Source organism: Aspergillus neoniger (genome assembly GCF_003184625.1).
Source record: "Aspergillus neoniger CBS 115656 unplaced genomic scaffold BO87scaffold_17, whole genome shotgun sequence".
Classification (NCBI taxonomy): domain Eukaryota; kingdom Fungi; phylum Ascomycota; class Eurotiomycetes; order Eurotiales; family Aspergillaceae; genus Aspergillus; species Aspergillus neoniger.
Window position 1 is genome coordinate 45,671 of NW_020291145.1, and position 21,883 is coordinate 67,553.

Below are 21,883 nucleotides of genomic sequence, written 5' to 3' on the forward strand. Positions count from 1 at the left end.
GCTTTTGTTCCAAATACGGCCTTTATGCTCAAAACGGTGGGGTTATCTATTCGAACGGCAATTACAGTGACGAATTTCACGTAGTTGTCATTGTGAAGATCAACTCAGGCAAGGGTCTGGCAGTATTCGTCCACACCGTTACCAAGTCTCTTGTGACTACCAGGTACGATGCAAATCGTTGTTCTGAAGAAAACCGTTAGGACATCGGTAGAGTGGAGATCCGGGGCAGAGGTGAAGACAAATGCATTCAGACGCAAGGGCGGGCTACATAATGGTACGCGGCACAGGCTTCTTCTGTGGAACGCTTGACCCGATGTGAGTAGCTAAATAAATAGGTCCAACCACACGCGCAAGGAGCAACTCTCTGTTCTCTACACACCCACAGCTACTTGGCGCGGATATCCCGGTTCGCCATATGAATTTCTGGTTTGACTTTCCTTAATGATCTTCTTTACCTCTGTTATTATCTTTACGAGGCCAAAGCAACAAAATTGACACCATACACCGGATCAAAAGGCAACAGTACTTGCCATGTGGACACTTGAATAAGGACTACATTTGTAGAAGGTACGCAACACCAACAATAACAATAAGCATTCGCTATGAGATAGGCAGACTTCCCACTACTCTGGATATAATTCATGTCACCGGGAGTGATGTAAAATGTAAACCAATTTTCAATTCATCTACAACTACCCTGCCATTCCGTTCTGTGGTTGATGTACTTCAATTCCTCCAAAACTGGTAGACATGCGTGTTTGAACCAGGGGCTTGCCAGTATATATCATGGCACAGTTAGAAAATAAATCACAAGTGATAATTGGCATATCGGAGACATTAATTCACTTCAATGAAAAGAGGGTTTAACTGCGCCGCACACTCATGCAATTGTTTCTTTATTTTCAAAATACTCCGATATGATCATCAACCAACGTGACGTATTTACCTGAACTCTTGGGTGCGGATACATACTACCAGATCAATCGTCTCAAAATAACAAGATCATAGCCCCCGTCTGATCTACAGGCAGAGTAGAGAGCATGTATCGTGGAGTACGAAGACTGTATCATACAATTAAGCAGAATCCAATATCATGGGAAAGATGCCACGAACCTCCACTCAATAAAACCTGCGCAGTAGTGGCGGCATGATTCGATCAAGAACGTCAAAGGTATTTGATTAGATCTTGCCACAATATCAGCTTCAATGCGGTCCAAGTCCGCGAACGAATCCTTGAGTATTTGGATTGAAATGTCGACGGCGGTTTGCGGTGATCTAGCCTGGTTGAGGAGAATAGGTATCAGACTATACACTTCTCCTTTATGCTAAAGAGGTTTGATGTCAGTGTACACCTTTTTGAATGAAAAAGTCTAGGACTCACGATCTCCTTCTTGAGGGACAGGATATCATTCGTGCTAAGCGTAAATTAGCATAAAATATTGAACTTCTATTGTATATGTACTGACACAGCGATGATAAGGTTCGTCTCGTGCCAGATTTCTTTCACCAACGGACTACGTGTCATTGACCGGGGGATACGCAAGTGCGTGGAGAGCCTTGAAGATTCATATGTTAACGTTATACATAGGGTACGGTCAGTAGTGCTGACATACTCTGTTGCAGCGCATATCACCCCCATCAAGTTTGTTCCGAGCCGATACGCCAGGTATTGGTCGGTTGACGGTATATCGGTTCCAAGACGATTTTCCTGTTCAACCTTGGACACGTCGATGACAAACATGATCTCTTCTGCCAATGTGAGCCTATGTTCTATATAGCGTCAGTCTCGTCATACGTGGTAGGAATCCGCTCTGCCTAACTGACATACCTTCGTCATACTCTTCTCCGATGAAATTTGCTATTGGACTAAACCCGCAAATAATGGTATTGTCGGTAATATGATCAGATTGTTCCGAATTCAATTCCAGACTGCTACCGATATACTGACGCGTCTCGTCCCGAAACTGCTGACCCATATTCAGGTTGTACGCCGTCAACTGGGATGCCCCATCCAGTTCGTCGTCCCAGACAATCAGCCATACAACTAGAAATGCCAAGACACGCAGCTTTCTGAATGATGTATGTGGCCACCATAGACAGGCTAATAGTGGGAAATCAGAAGCTTTTACTTTGCGTGCCTTGGCTGGATCTCCGGGCAAGAGACTGAGAAAGTCATTGGCATCAGCGTAATCTTCTGGTAAAGATCCCTATTGTGATGTGAGATACATACATATCTATATAGTCATTAACACATAGTGCTAATAAAGTATGGTTACTGTTTTTGACCCCGGGCTCATTCCTTATCAGAGACCAAAGATCCGGTATGAAGCACGTATGGCCATGTAACCGTTGAAGAATAACATCCTGTATTGGAGGGTTCTTCTTCATTTCAGCGGATAGTAAGATGCAGCGGTCGTTGATCAAAATATAGTTCAAAGATCTGGGTTGTCTTGCGCGCAACAGTTGAATCAATCATGGATTTCCACTTCAAATGTTGGATAGTTACACATTATTTACTTATAAATATTTATATGAAATCCCAACTCTGCAAAAGAAAGTCACAAACGGCTGTTGATTATTATGACATCCTTGTGACCTTTCATTACTAGCCAAACCTTAAAACCGTGGAATCGACTGCAACGTTGGATGACACTTCAGGAACTCAAGGAGTATGCGTGTTGATCGTTTACTCGCATCTTGTAAGCTGGAATTTGGCAGGATACACGTTCTGACATTCTCTGTTCAAATCCGGTGTTTTGCAGGAAGCCTAATTCTGGGCGTTTCGCTACCTGCATGCTTTGATATGCATGTAGCTTGATATAGTAGTTCCGAGCGCATGCAACAGATGCAGTTTAGTAGTCAAACATGTGTGGCAGTAAATCTGAGAATTGAATGATCTCACGGATACAAGTTTCGGCTCGTTTTCGGGGCATCGTATTAGGATCATGGTGACGGTGTCAGAGAGTTCACCATCAAATGCATTTCACTACAAAGGTGCTCGACCACTGCCTAGGCATTCTTTTCTATTATTCCGGCCTGAGCACAAATCCGTCCTACCATCTTGTGGACAGCCGGCTCTATGATCAGGACCAGTTACCATATAAAAAAGGCATTAACATTCTATCCCGTAGGGCATTACTTCTTTTGGGGCCACCCGAACAGGGAGCGGGGAATATACGTTTCAAGTAGTCCATGCCTTTGGTATAGTAAGACAGGTACCCCTAACATCAGGTTGACGCGTTCATGACGGATACTTCTGTCCCCTATTATGTACAACCATTGTAAATCATTCTCAAAATGATTACAACTTAGAAGATAAGGGTGCCTTCGCATAGCATCGTGTCTTCCAGCTGTGTTGTTCGAGCGGCTACAGTCGCAACCAAGTTTTCCTATCTTAATAATATGAGATTGGAAGCATGATGCCAGAGGATGCTTTCATAGTACATCCTCTGCAAGATGGTGAGGCTTTCGTAGAAACTGAGGAGCATATACCAAACAGGTCAGATGCCATGCCATATTCCCCAACTCAAACAAATGCGCGAGAGATCCCTTCACTGAGCAGGATGTTACAAAGATTGGGTGCCATAAAATCAACTGTGGATGTGGATGCATCAGTAATCACAGAGTAGTATGGCACGAGGTCACTAAGTTCAGTATCTAGTCCCATAAAAGAACCCTCTGTGAGCACAGGCTTACACGGCATGTTTAGGGGCCCTTCAGTATCTTCCCGGTTCCACCCCGACGATTCCGAAAGGCCCTGCGCACGGCCATACGTAAGGTTCAACTCGCCCCCGAGAGCTCGGCGTTTCTGCCGGCGTATCTGCCATTGTTGGCGCAAAGTGCCCAGGAAAACGCTGGTGCGTCGGGCATTCTCGAAGCAGCTAGCCATGCGGTCAAGGGCCCGAAAGCAAGTATTGAGATGGTTCACCAGGAGTTGATCTCGAGACGTGGTTCTAGCGGGAACAGTATTGAAGATCAATATTAGTGCAGCTGAAAATGCAAATGAAACCATCTTGATACTGGTCTTGTCAAAGCCGTAGGCCTGCTCATAGAGGCCGAGCAGTTGAACGATGGCCACTGCAGATTCGATGCACATTTTTCGAGCATGGCCTGAGCCTGGGCCTTGAGGAGGCTGGGGCTGTATATGGCGTCGCGAGATGTAGGGCTTGTGGCAATGGATCATGAACTGGTAGTACTGCATACTGAATTACTGTCAGATTTAAGACCGAAACGGAACAAGAGATCCTGGCAGGACTCACTGGAGGGTGAGAACATGGGGCAATGGCGATCGGAAACCAGTATGAGTCCCTTCATCGACCGTAAGCTCTTTTGGGAGGTTAACCTGCCACATTCGCAACTTCTCAACGGTTGTCGAAGCCAGCTCCTGCAGGGCGTGAGTAGAGATCTCTGAACAGCCGTATCTTTGGAAGTAACCGTTAGCGCCAAGAATATTTCTTTACTGAGGCGGTGTCTTACAAGACGTCGGTGAGCGGGAGCATGATTTCATATAGTGAGACCCATTCCTGGCACAGTGGGTTAAAGGGAATTGGAAGAAAGTTACTCCCGAGTTGATTGGGATATGGCTTCCAGGTCGAGGTAGGAAACGGGCTCGGAGACATGGGCTCCCGCACCGTGACGGCGTCCATCCGGCATTGGGCGGAGCGGCCCAGATAAAATCCCCAGAACCTGGATAGTAAGCAGGGTATCCCAGGAGAAGAGGGCGGGGACACTTACTGCTCGTTCAAATAGACCCCCCAGAATACCATGCGGCGCACCTCGGCGTCTTGATGGGGAATGATTCCCTTTTCCACATACGGGCCCATCTCCAGATGAAGCCCCAGATCCAGTGTAAGACGCATGGCCATCCCTTCTTCGTCAGCCCCAGTGCATGCCATTTACCGGAAAAGGGGAAGGCTTACCACTGTATAGCCATCCTCGAGTATCCCGGGTACAGGATGCCTCATGATTACTGAGGATAACCAGGGCCTGTATGGTTGCAATTGACGGGTTATCCAGTTCAAGTTCTACTAGCAGCTTGGCCCGGTCGCCAAAGTATTCCGCCAGTGAACGGGGAAAGGTGACAAAGTCGGGATGATATTTGGGCTCATAGGCGGCTCCCAGGGCACACATGGCGTCCGACAGGGCTCGGGAATAATATGGCGTGACAACCCCCTCCTCACGGCTTTGTGTTCGAGACCGCCAGAAGCTCTCGGCATCAATTACATGCAGGCTGGGATCCTGCCAAGCAAAGAAGAGCTCAATGAGGTGCTTTTCGAATGCTTCGTCGACGTTTTGATTAAGCTTGGCATTCTCTAGCAACTCGGGCGCATCCCGAGGAATGGCGATAGGCGGAGTGACATCAACGAGTGCATCCAGGAGCGTTAAGTTGGATGTGGAACCAAAGTATCGAAGTTGACCATCGTGGGTCACTTGCAATCTCCCTAGTCGACAGGAGAGCTGGTCAGTGACTTCGTCGTCACTGTCCCCATCTTCTTCCACTTCGTCCTCCTTCGGTCCTCCCTGCATAGTGGAGCCCTTCCACATCGTCCGTTCAGTGTCGCACAAGGGATCAGGAGCATCCAGAGGAACAGTCAGTTGGTGGGATGGCCCTACGCTATGGGTCTCGTCCATATGAGTGGGAGGACCGCCGCTGTTGATGGACGCGGGCGTAGTGGGCCCGATGTTAACATTGACACTATTGTTTTGCCCTCTCCGGGGGCTGGTGTGGTTTGGAAGCGCGAGAAGGTCTTCGCATCCCAGCTCCAAAGCATCCAGAACATTTTTCAAGATACGATGGTCCTCCTCGTCGATGGGCGGAACTTGTAGGCCACGCTCTTTGATATAGTGGACGAGGCTGTCCACCCGGCGTGCCAGCACGGCCACGGCCGGTCGCACGGGGACTTTCCGTTTGTCATCGCTTTGTCGGTAGCGACAGGTTTTGCCTCGAATGGCGCAGTTTCTACAGGTTGGGGAACCTCCGCCACACTATCGCAAATGAGAATCGGTGATGATGGTGGTTGGGCGACGGGGATGGAGTTGATTACCTTGACTTTCCCTTCACGACAGGGGATGCAGGCCGTGGTAACATGCTTTCGAAGGGACCGTTGACTTCTAGATCTAGCAGGCATAGTCGGAACATAAGAAAGAATACTCACAATGGCAGTTCACAGTTAAAGCGAGAATGACTCTAATGAAGGCATGGAAAAACACCAAAACCCTTCCGCGCGGAAATCATATCCCGAGCGGAGAGAAGGAGAGAGAACGGCCGACGGTCGGAAATCCACCCTGTGCCCCTATCCATGAAATTATATGTCTAAGGATGCTCGGAATGTGCTGCCAAATACGGTGATCCTTTCTTTATGTCTTTCTAGAGACTGGGGGGTCGTTTGGTGAACAAGTATCCAAGGCAGAAAGCGTATTGACATGGATGGCCAAACAATCCCGGAGGTTCGATCATCTTTTTCTTAGCCACGCCATGTCAAGATAGAGCATTCAGAGTCGTCTTCTTAACAGCTAGAACGGACTAGATATATTCCAAACCTCCGCTTCTATTCTTCCACTTTCTTTTCATCTTGTTGTTGGTTTTGAGCCAGACTAGCTATCACATCCAAGCCGCAATGGGTCTGCAACGATGAGGGTTTCGGACACGGCATTCCGTGCGCCCGCTCGAGTCGTCCTATAAAGGCCAGGCCGATACCTGAAGCTCTGCTCATCATTGCCAGAACATAGCGAGCTATTTTCGGAAAAGAAAAAGCTATATAGCCAATGCATACCATCACGACCAGCGTGGAGATTGCAGCCGCTCCCGAGGTAGTGCGGGACAAGGTGCGTCCCATTGCTGCAATCCCAAAGTGTACCTAGCAAACTGACCACGTCCGCGCAACAGTTCCTGGATTTCGCAGCTTTGCCCACCTATTCACCGTCCGGCTTTATACAGCACATCATCCCGGTCAATGACAAGCTTCCCGAGCACCTTCAAGCTGGGGACCAATTGAAATATACTGTCAACTACGGCAAGTCGCAATTCACCCCCACCGTTCGAGCCAATAGCCCAGACCTCTTCAGCTGGGTGGGCTCGATCCCCGGAATTTTTACAGGCGAGCATCGCTTCAGCTTTGAATGCGCTCCGACAGACCATCCTGGCCAAGCGAGCCGAACACGTCTCGTTCACGAAGAGCGATTCACCGGACTGCTCAGCTTTCTCATGGGTCAGGGCATGCTGGCCAACGCTGCGGGGTGGAGAGATAATACCCGCCAAGGGTTTGAATCATTCAACCGGGATTTTAAAGAAATGGGTGGAGACCTCCACGAGATAACTCATGGTAACAGTGCTGGGACATGAACAGGGACGGAAGGAGCGTTGTGTAGTGGCATACTCAACTTGATAATAGTAGTATGCTTATCAAACATCATCAGGGATCACTAATTATGCTGTCAAATAGTCATCGCCAATCGGAAGGATTTCACTCCTTCGCTCCCTCGTCAAGTAAGCAAGCCTATCGATGAGGTGAGATTCGCTCCATGTCGGGCAGATCGGGGTATCGGACCCCGTATCTCCTTCTTCCCGCGGCCCAGAGCTGCCCACTTATCCCTGAGCTTCTGTTTTGCTTGTTAAGCACTGCATGGAAGAGAAAGGTTGCTGATTCATCTAACTCCGGACGACCATACTATTGACGCCGAGGCCATGGCGAAGATAATGCTTCTAATCCCCGGTCACTAGTATGACGGGGAATCCTGCGACAATATATAATCGCCCATTTGCTGCCACAATAGCAGCAGAAGCAGATTCAACTCAACAGCCTCTTTGTGAACAGAAATTCATCTGTATTCTTCATCATGACCAACCAATACGCCAAGGACCAACCCGCTGGGTTCAGCAACCGCATTCAACGCATTGCTATCGTCGGAGTAAGTGCATTATGCCAAACTGTACCATCCACATCGTTAACCGTAGGTCCAATTGCCAGGCCGGGGGAACCGTCGGAAAGCCCATCACCGAGGAACTGCTTCGGACTGGACAGCATAGCGTGACAGCCCTGACCCGCATCGGTAGTACGAGCCAGGTGCCCGCCGGCGTCCAGTCCATTATTGTGGACTACGACGATGAGGCCAGCCTGGTGCGCGCTCTTCAGGGCCAGGACTGCTTGATCATCAGTCTCTCAGTGCGGACCCCTCGCGATACCCAGTCGAAGCTGCTGCAAGCTGCCTCTCAAGCTGGGATCCGGCATGTGATGCCTAATGTCTGGGGCTGTGATGTCACGCACCCGCCGTTAGCCGACAGCGGTCTCAACTGGGGAGGGTTTCGCGACCTCGTGGCCGGCATCGAGGCCAAGGGCATGGCGTGGACCGCACTGATCTGTGGGTTCTGGTATGAGCACAGCCTGGTACTGGGGCCGAGTGCATTCGGCTTCGATCTTTCCGCCAAGAAGCTCATCCTGAACGACGACGGCAACACCAAGGTCAATGTCAGCACCCTGGCCCAGTGTGGCCGGGCCGTGGCTACCCTTCTGAGTCTTCCTGTGCTTCCAGAAGACGAACAAGACGACCAGCTGACAATGAGTCGGTGGCGGAACAAGCCGATGTACATCTCCGATTTTCTGCTCACGCAGCGAGACATGCTGGCAAGTTGGCTCCGAGTGACAGGCGATACGGCAGACAGTTGGACGATCGAACAGGAACCCTCCCAAAGTCGATATGAGCGCGGATTGGAGTCGGTGAAGCAGGGCGACCATGCGGGATTAGTGCTGGCCATGTACTCGCGGGTCTTCTTCCCTAACGACGATGGCAATTACGAGCAGCGTCAGGGGCTAGACAACGACCTGCTGCGACTTCCCACGGAAGATTTGGATGAGCACACGCGCGAGGCCAAGCTCATGTTTGACCGGGGATATAATTATATGACAAACCGTAATTGACGGGGGTGGAAGGTCAAGATGCCTTTTGCTGTAGGAAGAGCTTAGCGAGGGTGAGGATTCATACTACCATACTACCTCGCATGCAGCATGTCAGTCGTGGTTAACTAGTAGCAACATAATGTAACCCACCATTAACAGTATATTGCATAACTTCCATCGGTAACCGAAATGAACCAGACCCAAAGAGTAATGTCAGTCCATCCATCGCCGACGGATCCCCGACCGGAGTGATTAACAGACGGGAATAGCCTCGGTTCATCTCTCCCCTAATGGCCGGTCCTTCCGAAGCAGTGACAGCCGTCGCCGATCCCACGTGCAGCACTAATGCCTTCATCCACACTTCTCACTCGCTCTGCCTCTTCGTCATCTGTCAAGTTCGCAGAAATGAAATTAATTGATGCGGAACTGGGCAGGGCCCCTCTTGCCCTCGTCCAATTCCAAGCAGAGGCGCGAAACGGCGCACGTTGCCTGCCACAATAACCCTATTCTGCAGCGTCGTCCGAAAGGCTCTCCTGGATGAGATGCAAGCCTTCATTCACTGCTCCGCATCAGTCCTGTTCCCGCCCACGTGTTACTTCTAGGACACATTTTTGGTCATGCGTCCGCCCACTGGAACTGCATATATAAGTCCCTCAGCGGCCACTACCCTCGCTGCTTCATCAGGAATGTCTTCTACGGGTGTCAAGAAGTTTGGTGTCTGCTCTGAATAAGCGCCAACATGTCCAAGATTCTTGCCTTGACCAAGGTTCTGCCCGTCCTCGCGGTGGGTACCCTAGCCGTCGACTATCCCACCATCCCCGAGGACAAAACCACCCCTTACCAACAGAGATTGGCAATTTATGGATCCAATGGTGAGAAACCCTGCTCTCCATCTTCATCAGACAAGAGCCACCGCTGACCTCCCGGACCAATCATTCAGCTGTCTCCGTCGCATGGAACACTTATGAGCAGCTGAACCAGAGCTGCGTCGAGTATGGCACCTCAAGCAGCAACCTGGACTCCAAGGCCTGCACGACCAAGTCGACCACCTACTCGACCTCGAGGACTTGGTCCAATGTCGCCTACCTCACAGACCTCACCCCAGCCACCACCTATTACTACAAGATTGTGTCTGATAACTCTACCGTGGGACAATTCCTCAGTCCGCGAACCCCCGGCGACACGACTCCCTTCAGCATGGACGTCGTCATTGACTTGGGTGTCTACGGTACTGACGGCTACACGCTGTCCTCGCGTAAGGCGAAGAAGTCCGACATCCCCAAGGTCGAGCCTGACCTGAATCACACCACCATTGGCCGCCTGGCCGATACCATCAACGACTACGAGCTGGTCATTCACCCGGGTGATTTTGCCTACGCTGATGATTGGTACGAGGACGTTGGTAACTGGTTGGACGGCTCTGATGCCTATCAGTCGATACTGGAGCGCTTCTATGACCAGCTGGCTCCCATCTCGGGTAACCGTCTGTACATGCCGGGACCAGGCAACCACGAGGCCGACTGCAGCGAGATTCCCTACCTGAACAAACTGTGTCCGGAGGGCCAGAAGAACTTCACGGATTTTCTGCACCGCTTCGATGCCACCGTTCCCAGTGCTTTCGCTTCTCAATCTACTAACACCACCGCCAAGGCACTCGCTGAGAAGGCGCGCAGTCTTGCCGTGCCGCCCTTCTGGTACTCGTTCGAGTACGGCATGGTCCACGTCACCATGATCGATACTGAGACAGACTTCAAGGATGCACCCGACGGTACTGACGGCTCGGCAGACCTCGACACAGGCCCGTTCGGCTTCAAGAACGAGCAGCTTGAGTTTCTCGAAGCCGACCTGGCCAGCGTCGACCGCACGGTCACCCCCTGGGTAGTGGTGGCCGGTCATCGCCCCTGGTACACTACGGGTGACGGGAACGCCTGCGATGTCTGCCAGGAGGCGTTTGAGAACATCTTCTACAGGTATGGCGTCGACTTGGGTGTCTTCGGCCACGTCCACAACTCGCAGCGCTTCCAGCCCGTGGTCAATGATACTGCCGATCCGAATGGTCTGAACAACCCCAAGGCGCCCATGTACATTGTCGCGGGTGGTGCCGGCAACATTGAGGGCCTGAGTTCTGTGGGTACGGAGCCTTCGTACACGGCTTTTGCCTACGCCGATGACTACAGCTACAGCACCTTGCGCTTTCTGAACTCAACGGCTTTGCAGGTTGACTTTATCCGCTCTACTACGGGAGAGACTCTGGACTCCAGTGTGCTGTACAAAGATCATTCCACCCAGTTTGTGGTGCAGTAGACTGGTTGCCGGGATTGAATGATGGAATGATCATGACAGCAAGGATAACTTTGTAAATATGTGTACATATTATCAAGAATGACAGGATGCCTGATCCTGGGAAGTTGACCGTGTTCATAATAAATATATCTGACATTGTCACCGGGGGCTAGGTCCATAGTCTCGAGGTAATAGTAGTACACTCTCGGCCCCCTTCACATGGCTTCATTAGTGGTTGGAATTGGTTGGTATTCATAGTGAGTCACATATCGCCAGAACTGTGTTTTTTCCAAGACATCTACAGGAAGCCAACCATTCTCCTCACTCAAACTCGCCAGGATGTGGGAAAATTGTCGATCGCATATGGGCAACGGCTGATGCCCATTGCTTCATCATATATCTCTGATTCGCGTAGAATATACCTTGACAAGATTCATTGCGGTACAGGTGCACTCAGCCTTGGTCTGTTCCGGGACACAAAGCCAGACAATGAAACCTCGTATCACCTTGATATACTTTATTATCAGCTGAGCACTCGATACACTAGCTAATTCTTCTTATGATACAATATCAGGAGGTGATCGTGGCTCGTCTTTGATCTCTCCTCCGTCCCAGATGCATCCCTGTGCAACTGCAGCTTGCTCCATAAGACGAGATACCAATGCTGAGGTCACTCCATCCTTTTGGCAGTCATTATCTTTCCATCGTGTAATGACTTTCAATGCTACAGCCCAGGCTCGGTCCGTCAGCATTGTTTGTGGTCCAACGCCAATCTGTCTCAGGACAAAAATGGCAGCATGCCATTGCGGGTAACCTTCGAAGAGCCATGACCACTGCTTGGTGCGAGGGTCGGTCTCGAGCAAATACGCAAACTCTAGTACCTCAATCGCCATCACAAAGAGTCGTTCATGTCTAAGTGATCTCACATCCGAGGGTGCGGTCTGCGATATCTGCTCTGCCGCGGACATACCCTCGGGGAGATGAGCAACCAACCATGATCGGGCAAGAGCCAGGCGGATGACTGTGGCTGTTACCCACTGCAAAGGAATTGAGACGTCACAGAACCACAAGTATTGTCTGCGCAATTTACTATGAATCTGTTTCAGTCCATGAAGCTTTGTTACCCTGTTCAGTGAACTGTCTTCGCCGTGCCCGCCGGTGCTACTATGAAGATCTGAGTGAAGCTGCCGATTGAGCACCGTCATTTCACACCGTATCAAACAGAATGTCATATCAGTGAAAATGAATCTTTCGTCGGGAAACGACCTTGACTCTAGCGATATATCCGAGTCATGAATATTCAGGGGTAACTTGGTGTCGTATGTTCCCTCTTTGATTTGCGTACCAACGGCACGAAACTCGGAAGACTGGCAGTCTAATAGGTAAAATGCCCACCATATCCGGCGTCGTACTTCTGTTTGAAACGGGTTTAGTCCAAGGTGTGTACCATCACGATGTAACCCTAGCCCCTGTGCTATGCGATGTACAGCCGCTGTCATAGCCCAGACGAAGGCGGCATCGTCTTCCCCACGCAGACAAGTTAAAAAGAGGATTGTGGCCTGAAGCACGGTCAGGTTGTGCGACTGAAGAAAGTTGGCACGCGCTAATGCTTGTTGTGTAGCGAATCGATAGTGTTGCTGCAGATTCCCACGTTCCTTTCCAAATACATGCTTGCATCGCTCTGGGTCCATGCTGGTGATAGCAGCAAAGTACACGGCAAACCTCACGGCCTCGGAGGCCCTGTCGTCGGAAAAGTCGTTGCAGCTGCACCGTTCAAGGTCTTAGCAAGCGATGGCTTATGGAAGATCATGGTCAACGGGGCAACATTCTCTTCGAACAAGTCCCATAAGGTAGAGTGCTGGACGCTGTTGGGGTAAAAGTCGGATAGGAAAACTGCCATCGGCGAATCCTGGAATACGAATCCATTTCCGGTTACAATTTTATGCTCCCCGCCACTTGATGCCACCTCTTGCATCCCAGACTCATCCTTCGCTTTCCCAAGACGATGCTTGCAGTGCTGACTGTCATCGATCATCTGGTACGACCCGGCAAGGGCCCCTTTGTCAGTATTGCAAATGCCACATTTTCAGAGCCTACAAACCTGTGTTTCGAAGTCAACAAGCACCTCGTGGTTGATATACTGGGAGGATCCTCTGTCCACAAATAATTTCCCGCGCTCGCCTTTCACAGCGGTGCTGTTCTCTGCTGGCTGGGGGGTGATGCCTTGGGTTGTAAGTCACAGTCTCCAGTTTTCGGTCAGGACCTGCACCTCCTTCTCCAGGGCCTTCAGGCGCGAAACCAGTTGAGCCTTCAGTGGCCGTTTCTTGCGTCGTGGGGCTCGATCGGGGCCTGGGAAGACGCACTCCGAAGCCGACTTGATGCAACCCGCGCAAGGCTGAGCTTTGTCACATCGTATCTTCTTCTGGCTGCAACGCCGGCAACTGCGTGTAGTCAAGGCTCTGTTCATCACGTCAGTATGCTAACTAGCATTGGCATGACCCAGTCAAAGATAGAACTAGAAAGCCCACTTAATCTCAGTGGAAGACATGATATTATGTAAGCATACATGCCCTTGCCGTTCGGCATTGAAATGAAGCCCGAAAGGGGCACCGTTAGTTAATCATGCAAAACCATTCATCATCTAAAACGTCGGGGCTTAAATAGATGTCATATCAATAATACCAGCATATACTAAATCAACTAGATAAACGAGGTAAGGATGAAACATATAAACAAGGGTATGCTGGTCGCTTTCACTTCCACCTCCGCCTTCAATGAGTTACCATTGAAACAACATGGCGCCCGCTTCCACCAATACTGGAATTCCGAAAGACTCTTGGGTTCTGGTCACTGGTGCCAACGGCTATGTGGCCTCTCACACGGCGGATCAACTTCTGCAGCAGGGCTACAGAGTCCGTGGAACTGTACGGGACCCATCCAAGAGCCGATGGATTGAACACTTGTTCCATAAGAAATATGGAGCCGACCGGTTCGAGCTAGTCAGGGTTGAGGACATGACTGCGCCTGGTGCCTTCGACCAAGCGGTCAGAGGTAACTCTTTCCAGAGTTGTGAATCGGGCATAACAGCTCGGCAGTTTCGCTCCACAAGACTAATCGACAACGACAGGGATATCTGGCGTGGCCCACGTCGCAACCATCCTGGGCCACACACCCGACTTAATCAAAGGCGTTGTCAGTACGAATCGTAGCCTCCTTATCAGTGCAGCGAGAGAAGACACAATAAAGCGATTCGTATACACTTCCTCGTCCGAGGCAGCAACCTTCTCATCCTTCTCGGAGCACCAAGCGGGGCCAAACATGTCTATATCCGCAGATACGTGGAATAAAGAGGCTGTCCGCAGAAGCCAGACCAACGTCATGAGTCCGAAAAAAGGCTTCGACATATACGCCGCCAGCAAGACGCTGGGTGAGCAGGAGATATGGAAGTGGGCAGCAGAGAATCGCCCGGGGTTCGTTATAAATACGGGTAAACCAAACGCACTATTTGTATGGGTTTTGACAAGTAGCTGACTTTTGTCATTCAGTCCTGCCCTCTGTATGCTTCGGGGCCTCCATCGATGCTAAGTCTCAGGGCCATGCCTCATCATCTGGCTGGCCCGCAGCTATCTTTCGTAATCAGTTTGATCAGGTCTGGTCATTCCTGCAGCACATCATACCTACAGGTAACTGAGCTCAACACTCCAGGTTTTGAGTAATACATCTGACATAGATTCACAGGCGCCTACTGCGTTGATGTGGAGGATGTTGCACTTCTCCATGTGGCGGGTCTAACCCACCCGGAAGTGAAGAATGAACGTCTCTTCGCTTTTGGAAACCCTTTTACATGGCACGAAGTCGTATCCACATATCAGAAAGCTTTCCCCGACCGTGAATTTTCAAGCGAACTGCCAGGTGCGAACAAGATGGTTCATTATGACATCGGGCCGGATGCCCGTGCGCAGGATTTACTGAGGGTAATGGGGAAGCCTGGGTGGTCTACCTTGGACACTCTGATTGCAAATGTATCGGACATGCTATAGAATTGGCTCTACTACTTCATAGTCTGGTAAATGCAGCTCTTCGAAGAAGTCTTTGGAGTCAAAACCCAGCATAGCCTTCACATCGCCGGATATTTCTCTGCACGGCCCATGTGCTCCGTCATGTTTATCTTAGACACTGCAAAAAAATGAACCAATGGCATAAATACTACTGCCCGATATTGAGGCTAGAGTAGTGAGGTATCTCCGAGGATTGAACACAGACTTTCAGAGGCGCAAAGAAGGTTAAGGCAGTAGCGCGATATACGACCTGGGTGAGGACTTTCAGGATTGGGCTGCATGTCAAAACATCAATTTTGCCAAGTAGGCAATAACCATATATTGCAGGATACTGAGCGGACGGGGTGACCCAAATGTCTCAATATAATCACAGGGAAAGTTGAAAGTGGGGCGGTAGCGGATACTAGGGTTTTCCCAGTCTAGGCTACAGCTGAAAGCCTAAATACACCCAGCCTTATATAGGAATTCCACACTCTAGAGCCTCTTTCTCTCTTTCTAATCATTACCCACCTCCTTCACAAGCCGCTGTGACTCAGTATGTCAACGAACACTCTAATCACCACCAACCCGCCGTCCCACGACGCGGACGAAACTATGCGAGAGGCCGTTGATCGGTTCCGCGCGCGCATGGCGGCTACCAACCGACAATTCGTCCAGGACCGCATCGATGAGATCAACGCACGGGGACTCGCAACGGGGAAGGAAAAGATCCGCAAGATGTGGGATTAGCGCCATTTTGAGGACTTGGACCGAGACGAAGCGGCCAGTGACAACGACCCCGAGGAGCGCCGCAAGAGAAACCAGTTCCGGCAGACGCGGGAGTTGGCGGCAGTGCCCGCGCTGCTGGTCGAGGACACATTCCCCCTGTTCTCCCTGGATGGGATCCACCCGCCGCGGCTCCGCACACCGGAAGCCCGCCAGATCTTTCTCGACACCCTACAGGAAGTGTTCCAACGGCAGGCGGAGGAGTGGGCGGCCGCCGAGGACGAGTATCTAGACTTAGCCTCGGAACCCATTACACGCTGTGAGGAGCTGGGTCGACTCTTAATGTATGCCCACATGGTGCAAGACCCGGACTTTCGCCACTCGGGAATCGCCCCTTTGGAGGCAGGGCTGTTCGTGATGCATAGCGGGTATGGACACTCCCTGTGTCTGGACACGCAGGAGCAGCGGGACCAATACCATGCGCATGTCCGCAAGGAATGTGCGAGGCTGCGCGAGAGTTTGGAGGGGAAGAACACAGACTTGATCAATAAGGCCATGTTCCTGGCCGACCCGGATGAGGATCTGGAGGTCCGAGCGGGCCTGATCATGGGCACCGGCTACCGGGGGGAGTACCCGAAGTGGTACAGCGCGTACCTCTACTGCCGGAAGTATCCAGACGAGGATATGGAAGGAATCGATTTCCAAGATGAAGGTATCCCCGACGCCCCCAATATCCGGGAGTGGGGGTGGCGCGTCGTCTTTATGGAGGCTGAGGTGTGCCACGTCTTCGAGCCGCATGTGCTCTACGGACGAAAGCCGCGCTTCGACTCGATCCCCGAGTTTCTGGACTGGTATGCGAGCTGGGCGGACAGCTTGGATGCCCGCGGGGTGCTCAGTCTCCGCCGGCATCTGGTGAATGGTGAGACTGATTCCGAGTCCGATTGCGAGGAGCACTGTCCATAGGACTCTGGTGGGCTTGTGTCAGAGAGGGATCAACATGTTGGGCAGACATAATTGGCCCATCGCTCGGTGCTGCTTGGGTGTATTTCTTGAAACCTGAATACGGACAGGCTCATTTCTCCCTGCAAGACAGCGCTACGAACGAAAAAAGACGAATGTGACGAAGACTCAGGATACAGATCTTCGCGGCCCTGCTTTGGAGCTTTCCAAATCATGCACACTAGATGAGAGGCACATTTGAGGCTTCATTAGGTTGGCTACTATCTTTCGTAGTGACTAGGGAGTATCGCGTTCATTTTTTTTCGGACAGCATTATCTTAGTTGCTATAGGTAACTTTCAGATTCTCGGTCAAAATCCATTGTGTAAAGAGCAAGAGAGCTCTGAGCTTATTGTGACCTTCCAAATCGATGTTCTTTGAGAACATTCAGCATGTGCAGGAGTATTGTTTTGGTAGAGGATGGATTTTGCTGATATTCAGTACGAGCTAGTCTTGTTTGGGTGCAGACCCTGATGGATTGGATCCACTTGGTTCAGGCACGAGGGTCTTTAGCTCCGGTTCTGCCTGGCCACCGTCTTCCCTATAAATGAGGCTAACCACCCGCCACCCGCAAAGAGCAAAATGATATGAAGAAAAAAAAAAATAAGATTTTTTTCATCCGTAATATGAACCTCTCGCAAATCCTTCTGGCCCTGTTGTGGTGGTGCGTTTCCACGGCGGCTGTGGCAGAAGAGACCTGCGACAATGCTCCTCCCAACGATCCCATCGGCGTCGACCTCGGCCATCGTTTTGTCTTTGCCTCCTACGCAAATTCTTTAAACAATTTCACCCTATTGGGGGTAGTCAATCACAAGGAGTACCAGCGGCAGATCGAAGAACTGTCCATGGACCATTTTCAGCGATCCGGGCTTGGGAAGCCGAGAAGCGGATCTAGGTCGACACCGCTGGCGCTCCTGACCAGCGTCATGTGGAGCGTGTTCAAAGTGATCGATGCTAGAGTCTACATCAGCAGCAACGCATACGTCGTCTGGACTCAAGACTCGATTCGCTCGATATCTGACACTGTCTACGGGATCATCCCCGTCTCTGTCCAACGAAAGGTCAAGTCCTTCCTCGTCTCGCGCGGCCTGATCAAGAAGAAGCTGTCTCTATCCGACGTCACGGAAACACTCACAGAAGTACTCGCCGAGCTCAAGGCTACTTCCCTTGCAGCTCACGGCGTCAACGTGACCTGGGCCGTAGTCGGCGTGCCCGACTTCTTCAACGACACGCTGAGAGAAACAGTTATTCGAGCCGGGCAGCAGGCCGGCATCACCATCCTCGATGGTGCCGTTCCCCCGCGCTCCTTCTGCACGCACTACCTCAATCCGGCGATCGACCAGTATGATCGTGTCTTGGTTGTTCACCAGGGAGAAACCCATTGTGGTGTTCAGTTGTACGACGGGTCGCCACAGCGCCGCCGCAAGGGCCAGTCAGTGTATCCATATCTTCCTTTAGATCCGTGGAGTGGGGATAGGATTCAGTACCGCCTTGTGAAGGAGCTTGTTGACGGTGATGCTCAGTTGAAAACTCTGGTTGTTCAGGGTCGTGATAACGGATTTTTGATACAGGCGGTGCTGAAGACAAGGTTGACGTTAAAGGGTTATGATCCGGCAGTGGAGCTGCTGCTGGGGCTCGAGCCATTGCTAGAGGATCAGCTCGGTGGTAACAGAGATTATGAAAACGGGGAGACGCTCGACGAAATTCCGCTAAATTTAGATTCCTGGTGGACGCATGGGAACATCCCCGACTTGGTTCTCACGCGTAGCCAGATCACGGCAGTCGAGAATAACTACATGGAAAGTTTGGCAAATAATATCCAAGTTTATTTGCAAGCTATGGCAGGTATGTCTCATGGACCACATAACCCTGTTTCAGTATCAGGACTGACTTTCTACAGAGCCACACAAAACGGGAAAAGCAACAAAACAAGAGAGAGTGGACTACGCAATCATCTTGACCGATTACTTCGATGGAGAGCTTGTGCACCGTGCTGTGCAGCAGGCTATCGGGCATGGAGTTCCTATTGTTGGGTCGTTAAAGGATATCACTATGGTGGCGGACGGTGCGGCGAGACTGGCGTGGACGCGGAGGGAGAATCTGCTGTCGATGCGCGAGATTGCAAAGACTAGACATGATGAGCTTTGACAAGGAAAATTCCATACCAAGAGCTAAGCCGGTCGGTGAGAAGATAGATGTACGATATGCGTCATAGATACCATTCCAAAAATCGATGTGTACTAATCATCTCTTTTCCGATCATTACACCAGGGTAAACGTAAGACAATTCTGATAGCTGCTATTTCACAACTGCCTTTATCCGGTTTATACTATGGGGTAGATTATTATACACTATCGATACTGTACATCACATGTGCCTTCCAGATCCGGCTATTTCTTGAATCCACTCTCCTTCTTCAACCAGGTTGCAAAGTCCATCATTTCCGGGTGGATCTCCCTCAACCTCGGAATGTCAGCCCTATATCCTTCGTTTCGAAACCACTGGAACATGTATCCCATATCCTTCATCATGGCCATGAATAACGAGCATATCGGGCGGAATGTCATGGGTAGTGGCTGTCCAGTCTTCTGTTCAAAGATCAATCCCATCCCTTCGAAGGTGAGTTCATCACCGGCAAGCGAAATGGCCCTCCCCTTGTACTTGTCCGGGTTGAGGAAAGCCTCAGCACCGAAGTATCCAATGTCGCTTGTGGCGACAAGCTGCAGTGGCTTTCCAGCCAATGCCATCTTGAAGCACGTGGTGAAAACCTTGCCGAAGAAATCCGGAGTTAGGTTTTCGTAAAAGGCGGCCGGGCGCAGAATCACCCAGTCCATGTTGCCATCTTTGCTTCGGTTTACCAGGTGGTGTTCGATATTATGTTTCTTGATGAAATGGGGTATCTTGGTGGGATTTTGGAACGAGTGCTCCTCGCCGCCGCGGTCAACGGAACTGTAGACGAAGAACTTGACCTTTTGTCGGATAGACTCGTCGATCAACGCTTTTCCTTGCGTTTCTTCCGCCTTGTTGCCAATTGCGGCCTGGCGAGACGCAGTCAATAAGAGCGATTTTTGTAGACCAAAGACAGGTTCATTGACCTACCTGCACACTATATACTCCCCAGATGGGCGAGGTCGTTAAGCGTTGAGCATTGCGGAAGATGGCACCCGGGTTATTTAGATCACCCTCCACCAACTTGATATTTGCAGACAAACTAGCCAGCTTCTGTGCAGACGCGGAGGAGGTGTTCCTGGTGACGGCGAGGATCTCAAAGGGAGCCTTCCGGAGAAGAAGATTCCTGATGAGGGCACCCCCTTGTTTGCCGGTTGCACCAGTAATAAGAACGGCAGTCATGGCGGCAGGAACGACAAGTTGAATTCAGTTTACGGGGGAAAACGATCCATCTACCCACGAAACCCCTTTTATAAGATCTTGTATCGCAGTTGCAGATGTAGGTTAAAGATAGATTTTCGGCCTCATCCCAATTACGCGTATTATTAACGTCCAGTATAATTACGTCACCATTCCCATCTCGGGGGTTATTTCAGGCCCGAGATGATTAACAACCCCAATTTCAACGACAATCTCGCAGTCCACTTGAACCTTGTTGGAGCAGAACATTTCATGTGGGTATTAAGGTATGAATTGAGTTTGGTAATCCATGCTCGCAACACATGAATCAGCTCGGAGTTGATATAGTGGCCGGGTGGCGCCAGCTTTACAAACCAACACCATGTGTACTTCATATAAGGGTCGCAAGCACGTTCTGAACTATACTGCACAATCGAACAGTTCTTTCTTTACAACACACACTTCTCCAATTAAACCTATCACCTACATTCAACAATTCTCCAAATGAAGGTCGGCATTGCAGGTATCACGGGCAAATTTGCCCGCCGCCTTCTCACCCACCTCCTCGATGTTGGTGACGACTCCCTGACTATCAAAGGGTACTGCCGCAACCCTTCGAAAGTCCCCGAATCCTTGAAATCTTCTCCCAAGCTGGAGATAATTGAAGGTACGGCGTTTGATCAGGACGCCATTGCCACCTTCGTCCAAGGCTGCGATGTCGTTGTCTGCTGCTACCTGGGCGATGACAAGCTCATGGTGGATGGCCAGAAGCTTCTCATCGATGCTTGCGAATCGGCTAATGTTCCGCGCTACGTGGCCAGCGACTGGGCACTCGATTACACCAAGTTGAAGTTGGGCGAGTTGTTCCCCAAGGATCCCATGATCCACATCAAGAACTACCTCGATACGAAGACGAAGGTTGCGGGAGTGCATATCCTCATCGGTGGCTTCATGGAGCCCATCTTCAGTCCCTTCTTCAACATTGTGGATGTTCAGACCAACACCTTCCGGTACTGGGGTGACGGTAATGAGATTATGGAGGGAACGACCTACGATGATGCGGCCAAGTATACGGCAAAGGTGGTCTTGGATTCGGAAGCAAAGGGTGTGCTGAAGTGTAAGTCGTCAATCCAATATTCCTCTTGAGAACTAGTTCTAATGGATGGGCTTCTTGCCTTTAGTTGTCGGAGGCCGTGCTACGATCCAGGAGATTGCCAAGTCGTATGAAAAAGTCTACGGCACTCCTGTTACACTGGAAAAACGCGGATCCCTCGAGGACCTGTACAAGACCATGCATGATAAGCGGACGAAGAGCCCTCAGGACATTTACAGCTATATGTCTTTGTAAGTCTACACTTTCAATTTCCTGTTTCATCCTGTCAATCTCGACTAACCGAGGGTTACTTTTATAGGTTCTTCTACTACTACTGGGTCAATGGACAGACCTTTGTTGGGCCCGAGCTGGACAATGCCCGTTATCCGGATGTCAAGGCAGTTGACTGGGAAGGGTTCATGAAGAGCTGGTCCCAGGAGCAGATTGGGACATCTTACTTTGCTCTGAACATGTAAGATGTGCGATATAGCTGGGATTCGGTA

The 21,883-nt window shown here is 50.6% G+C and overlaps 11 protein-coding genes across 11 annotated transcripts; 7 read left to right on the forward strand and 4 right to left on the reverse strand.

Annotated features, from left to right (window-relative positions):
* Positions 1-988: 988 nt before the first annotated feature.
* On the reverse strand, positions 989-2,388 carry BO87DRAFT_386865 (terpene synthase family protein; the record flags this gene model as incomplete). The annotated part of the gene is made up of 7 exons (XM_025624778.1): positions 989-1,061; positions 1,114-1,280; positions 1,382-1,415; positions 1,467-1,556; positions 1,614-1,770; positions 1,829-2,207; positions 2,287-2,388. The coding sequence occupies 7 exons, from the start codon at positions 2,386-2,388 to the stop codon at positions 989-991; spliced, it is 1,002 nt and encodes a 333-aa protein (XP_025479361.1).
* A 1,138-nt stretch (positions 2,389-3,526) lies between these two features.
* On the reverse strand, positions 3,527-6,139 carry BO87DRAFT_406906 (fungal specific transcription factor domain-containing protein; the record flags this gene model as incomplete). The annotated part of the gene is made up of 6 exons (XM_025626030.1): positions 3,527-4,202; positions 4,260-4,421; positions 4,477-4,686; positions 4,735-4,867; positions 4,920-5,959; positions 6,045-6,139. 6 exons carry the CDS (start codon positions 6,137-6,139, stop codon positions 3,527-3,529), a joined length of 2,316 nt encoding a protein of 771 aa, XP_025479362.1.
* A 589-nt stretch (positions 6,140-6,728) lies between these two features.
* On the forward strand, positions 6,729-7,456 carry BO87DRAFT_359303 (SRPBCC domain-containing protein). Its single transcript, XM_025621510.1, has 2 exons — positions 6,729-6,825; positions 6,887-7,456. The coding sequence occupies exons 1-2, from the start codon at positions 6,766-6,768 to the stop codon at positions 7,340-7,342; spliced, it is 516 nt and encodes a 171-aa protein (XP_025479363.1). The 5' UTR covers positions 6,729-6,765; the 3' UTR covers positions 7,343-7,456.
* Positions 7,457-7,726: 270 nt separating this feature from the next.
* Positions 7,727-8,976, forward strand: BO87DRAFT_376753 (aromatic alcohol reductase). Its single transcript, XM_025623378.1, has 2 exons — positions 7,727-7,908; positions 7,968-8,976. Exons 1-2 carry the CDS (start codon positions 7,837-7,839, stop codon positions 8,913-8,915), a joined length of 1,020 nt encoding a protein of 339 aa, XP_025479364.1. The 5' UTR covers positions 7,727-7,836; the 3' UTR covers positions 8,916-8,976.
* A 352-nt stretch (positions 8,977-9,328) lies between these two features.
* BO87DRAFT_376754 (purple acid phosphatase family protein) lies at positions 9,329-11,332 on the forward strand. The gene is made up of 2 exons (XM_025623379.1): positions 9,329-9,766; positions 9,835-11,332. The coding sequence occupies exons 1-2, from the start codon at positions 9,634-9,636 to the stop codon at positions 11,196-11,198; spliced, it is 1,497 nt and encodes a 498-aa protein (XP_025479365.1). The 5' UTR covers positions 9,329-9,633; the 3' UTR covers positions 11,199-11,332.
* A 402-nt stretch (positions 11,333-11,734) lies between these two features.
* On the reverse strand, positions 11,735-13,725 carry BO87DRAFT_426166 (Zn(II)2Cys6 transcription factor; the record flags this gene model as incomplete). Its single annotated transcript, XM_025627346.1, has 5 exons — positions 11,735-12,941; positions 12,995-13,212; positions 13,279-13,386; positions 13,447-13,636; positions 13,706-13,725. The coding sequence occupies 5 exons, from the start codon at positions 13,723-13,725 to the stop codon at positions 11,735-11,737; spliced, it is 1,743 nt and encodes a 580-aa protein (XP_025479366.1).
* Positions 13,726-13,972: 247 nt separating this feature from the next.
* On the forward strand, positions 13,973-15,217 carry BO87DRAFT_397142 (NAD(P)-binding protein; the record flags this gene model as incomplete). The annotated part of the gene is made up of 4 exons (XM_025625284.1): positions 13,973-14,204; positions 14,305-14,664; positions 14,723-14,860; positions 14,916-15,217. The coding sequence occupies 4 exons, from the start codon at positions 13,973-13,975 to the stop codon at positions 15,215-15,217; spliced, it is 1,032 nt and encodes a 343-aa protein (XP_025479367.1).
* A 538-nt stretch (positions 15,218-15,755) lies between these two features.
* BO87DRAFT_416117 (uncharacterized protein) lies at positions 15,756-16,903 on the forward strand (the record flags this gene model as incomplete). Its single annotated transcript, XM_025626726.1, has 2 exons — positions 15,756-15,954; positions 16,003-16,903. The coding sequence occupies exons 1-2, from the start codon at positions 15,773-15,775 to the stop codon at positions 16,901-16,903; spliced, it is 1,083 nt and encodes a 360-aa protein (XP_025479368.1). The 5' UTR covers positions 15,756-15,772.
* A 602-nt stretch (positions 16,904-17,505) lies between these two features.
* BO87DRAFT_376756 (uncharacterized protein) lies at positions 17,506-19,155 on the forward strand. Its single transcript, XM_025623380.1, has 2 exons — positions 17,506-18,783; positions 18,839-19,155. Exons 1-2 carry the CDS (start codon positions 17,565-17,567, stop codon positions 19,084-19,086), a joined length of 1,467 nt encoding a protein of 488 aa, XP_025479369.1. The 5' UTR covers positions 17,506-17,564; the 3' UTR covers positions 19,087-19,155.
* A 174-nt stretch (positions 19,156-19,329) lies between these two features.
* Positions 19,330-20,290, reverse strand: BO87DRAFT_436401 (nmrA-like family protein; the record flags this gene model as incomplete). Its single annotated transcript, XM_025627807.1, has 2 exons — positions 19,330-19,977; positions 20,039-20,290. The coding sequence occupies 2 exons, from the start codon at positions 20,288-20,290 to the stop codon at positions 19,330-19,332; spliced, it is 900 nt and encodes a 299-aa protein (XP_025479370.1).
* A 463-nt stretch (positions 20,291-20,753) lies between these two features.
* On the forward strand, positions 20,754-21,856 carry BO87DRAFT_436404 (NmrA-like family protein; the record flags this gene model as incomplete). Its single annotated transcript, XM_025627808.1, has 3 exons — positions 20,754-21,404; positions 21,469-21,631; positions 21,700-21,856. Exons 1-3 carry the CDS (start codon positions 20,792-20,794, stop codon positions 21,854-21,856), a joined length of 933 nt encoding a protein of 310 aa, XP_025479371.1. The 5' UTR covers positions 20,754-20,791.
* Between the last annotated feature and the right edge of the window lie 27 nt (positions 21,857-21,883).

Coding starts and splice junctions, on each gene's coding strand:
- BO87DRAFT_359303 (XM_025621510.1), top strand. CDS start 6,766: ATGCATACCATCACGACCAGCGTGGAGATTGCAGCCGCTCCCGAGGTA. Junction 6,826..6,886: donor CCGAGGTAGTGCGGGACAAG/GTGCGTCCCATT, acceptor TCCGCGCAACAG/TTCCTGGATTTCGCAGCTTT.
- BO87DRAFT_376753 (XM_025623378.1), top strand. CDS start 7,837: ATGACCAACCAATACGCCAAGGACCAACCCGCTGGGTTCAGCAACCGC. Junction 7,909..7,967: donor AACGCATTGCTATCGTCGGA/GTAAGTGCATTA, acceptor TCCAATTGCCAG/GCCGGGGGAACCGTCGGAAA.
- BO87DRAFT_376754 (XM_025623379.1), top strand. CDS start 9,634: ATGTCCAAGATTCTTGCCTTGACCAAGGTTCTGCCCGTCCTCGCGGTG. Junction 9,767..9,834: donor GGCAATTTATGGATCCAATG/GTGAGAAACCCT, acceptor CCAATCATTCAG/CTGTCTCCGTCGCATGGAAC.
- BO87DRAFT_376756 (XM_025623380.1), top strand. CDS start 17,565: ATGAACCTCTCGCAAATCCTTCTGGCCCTGTTGTGGTGGTGCGTTTCC. Junction 18,784..18,838: donor TTATTTGCAAGCTATGGCAG/GTATGTCTCATG, acceptor GACTTTCTACAG/AGCCACACAAAACGGGAAAA.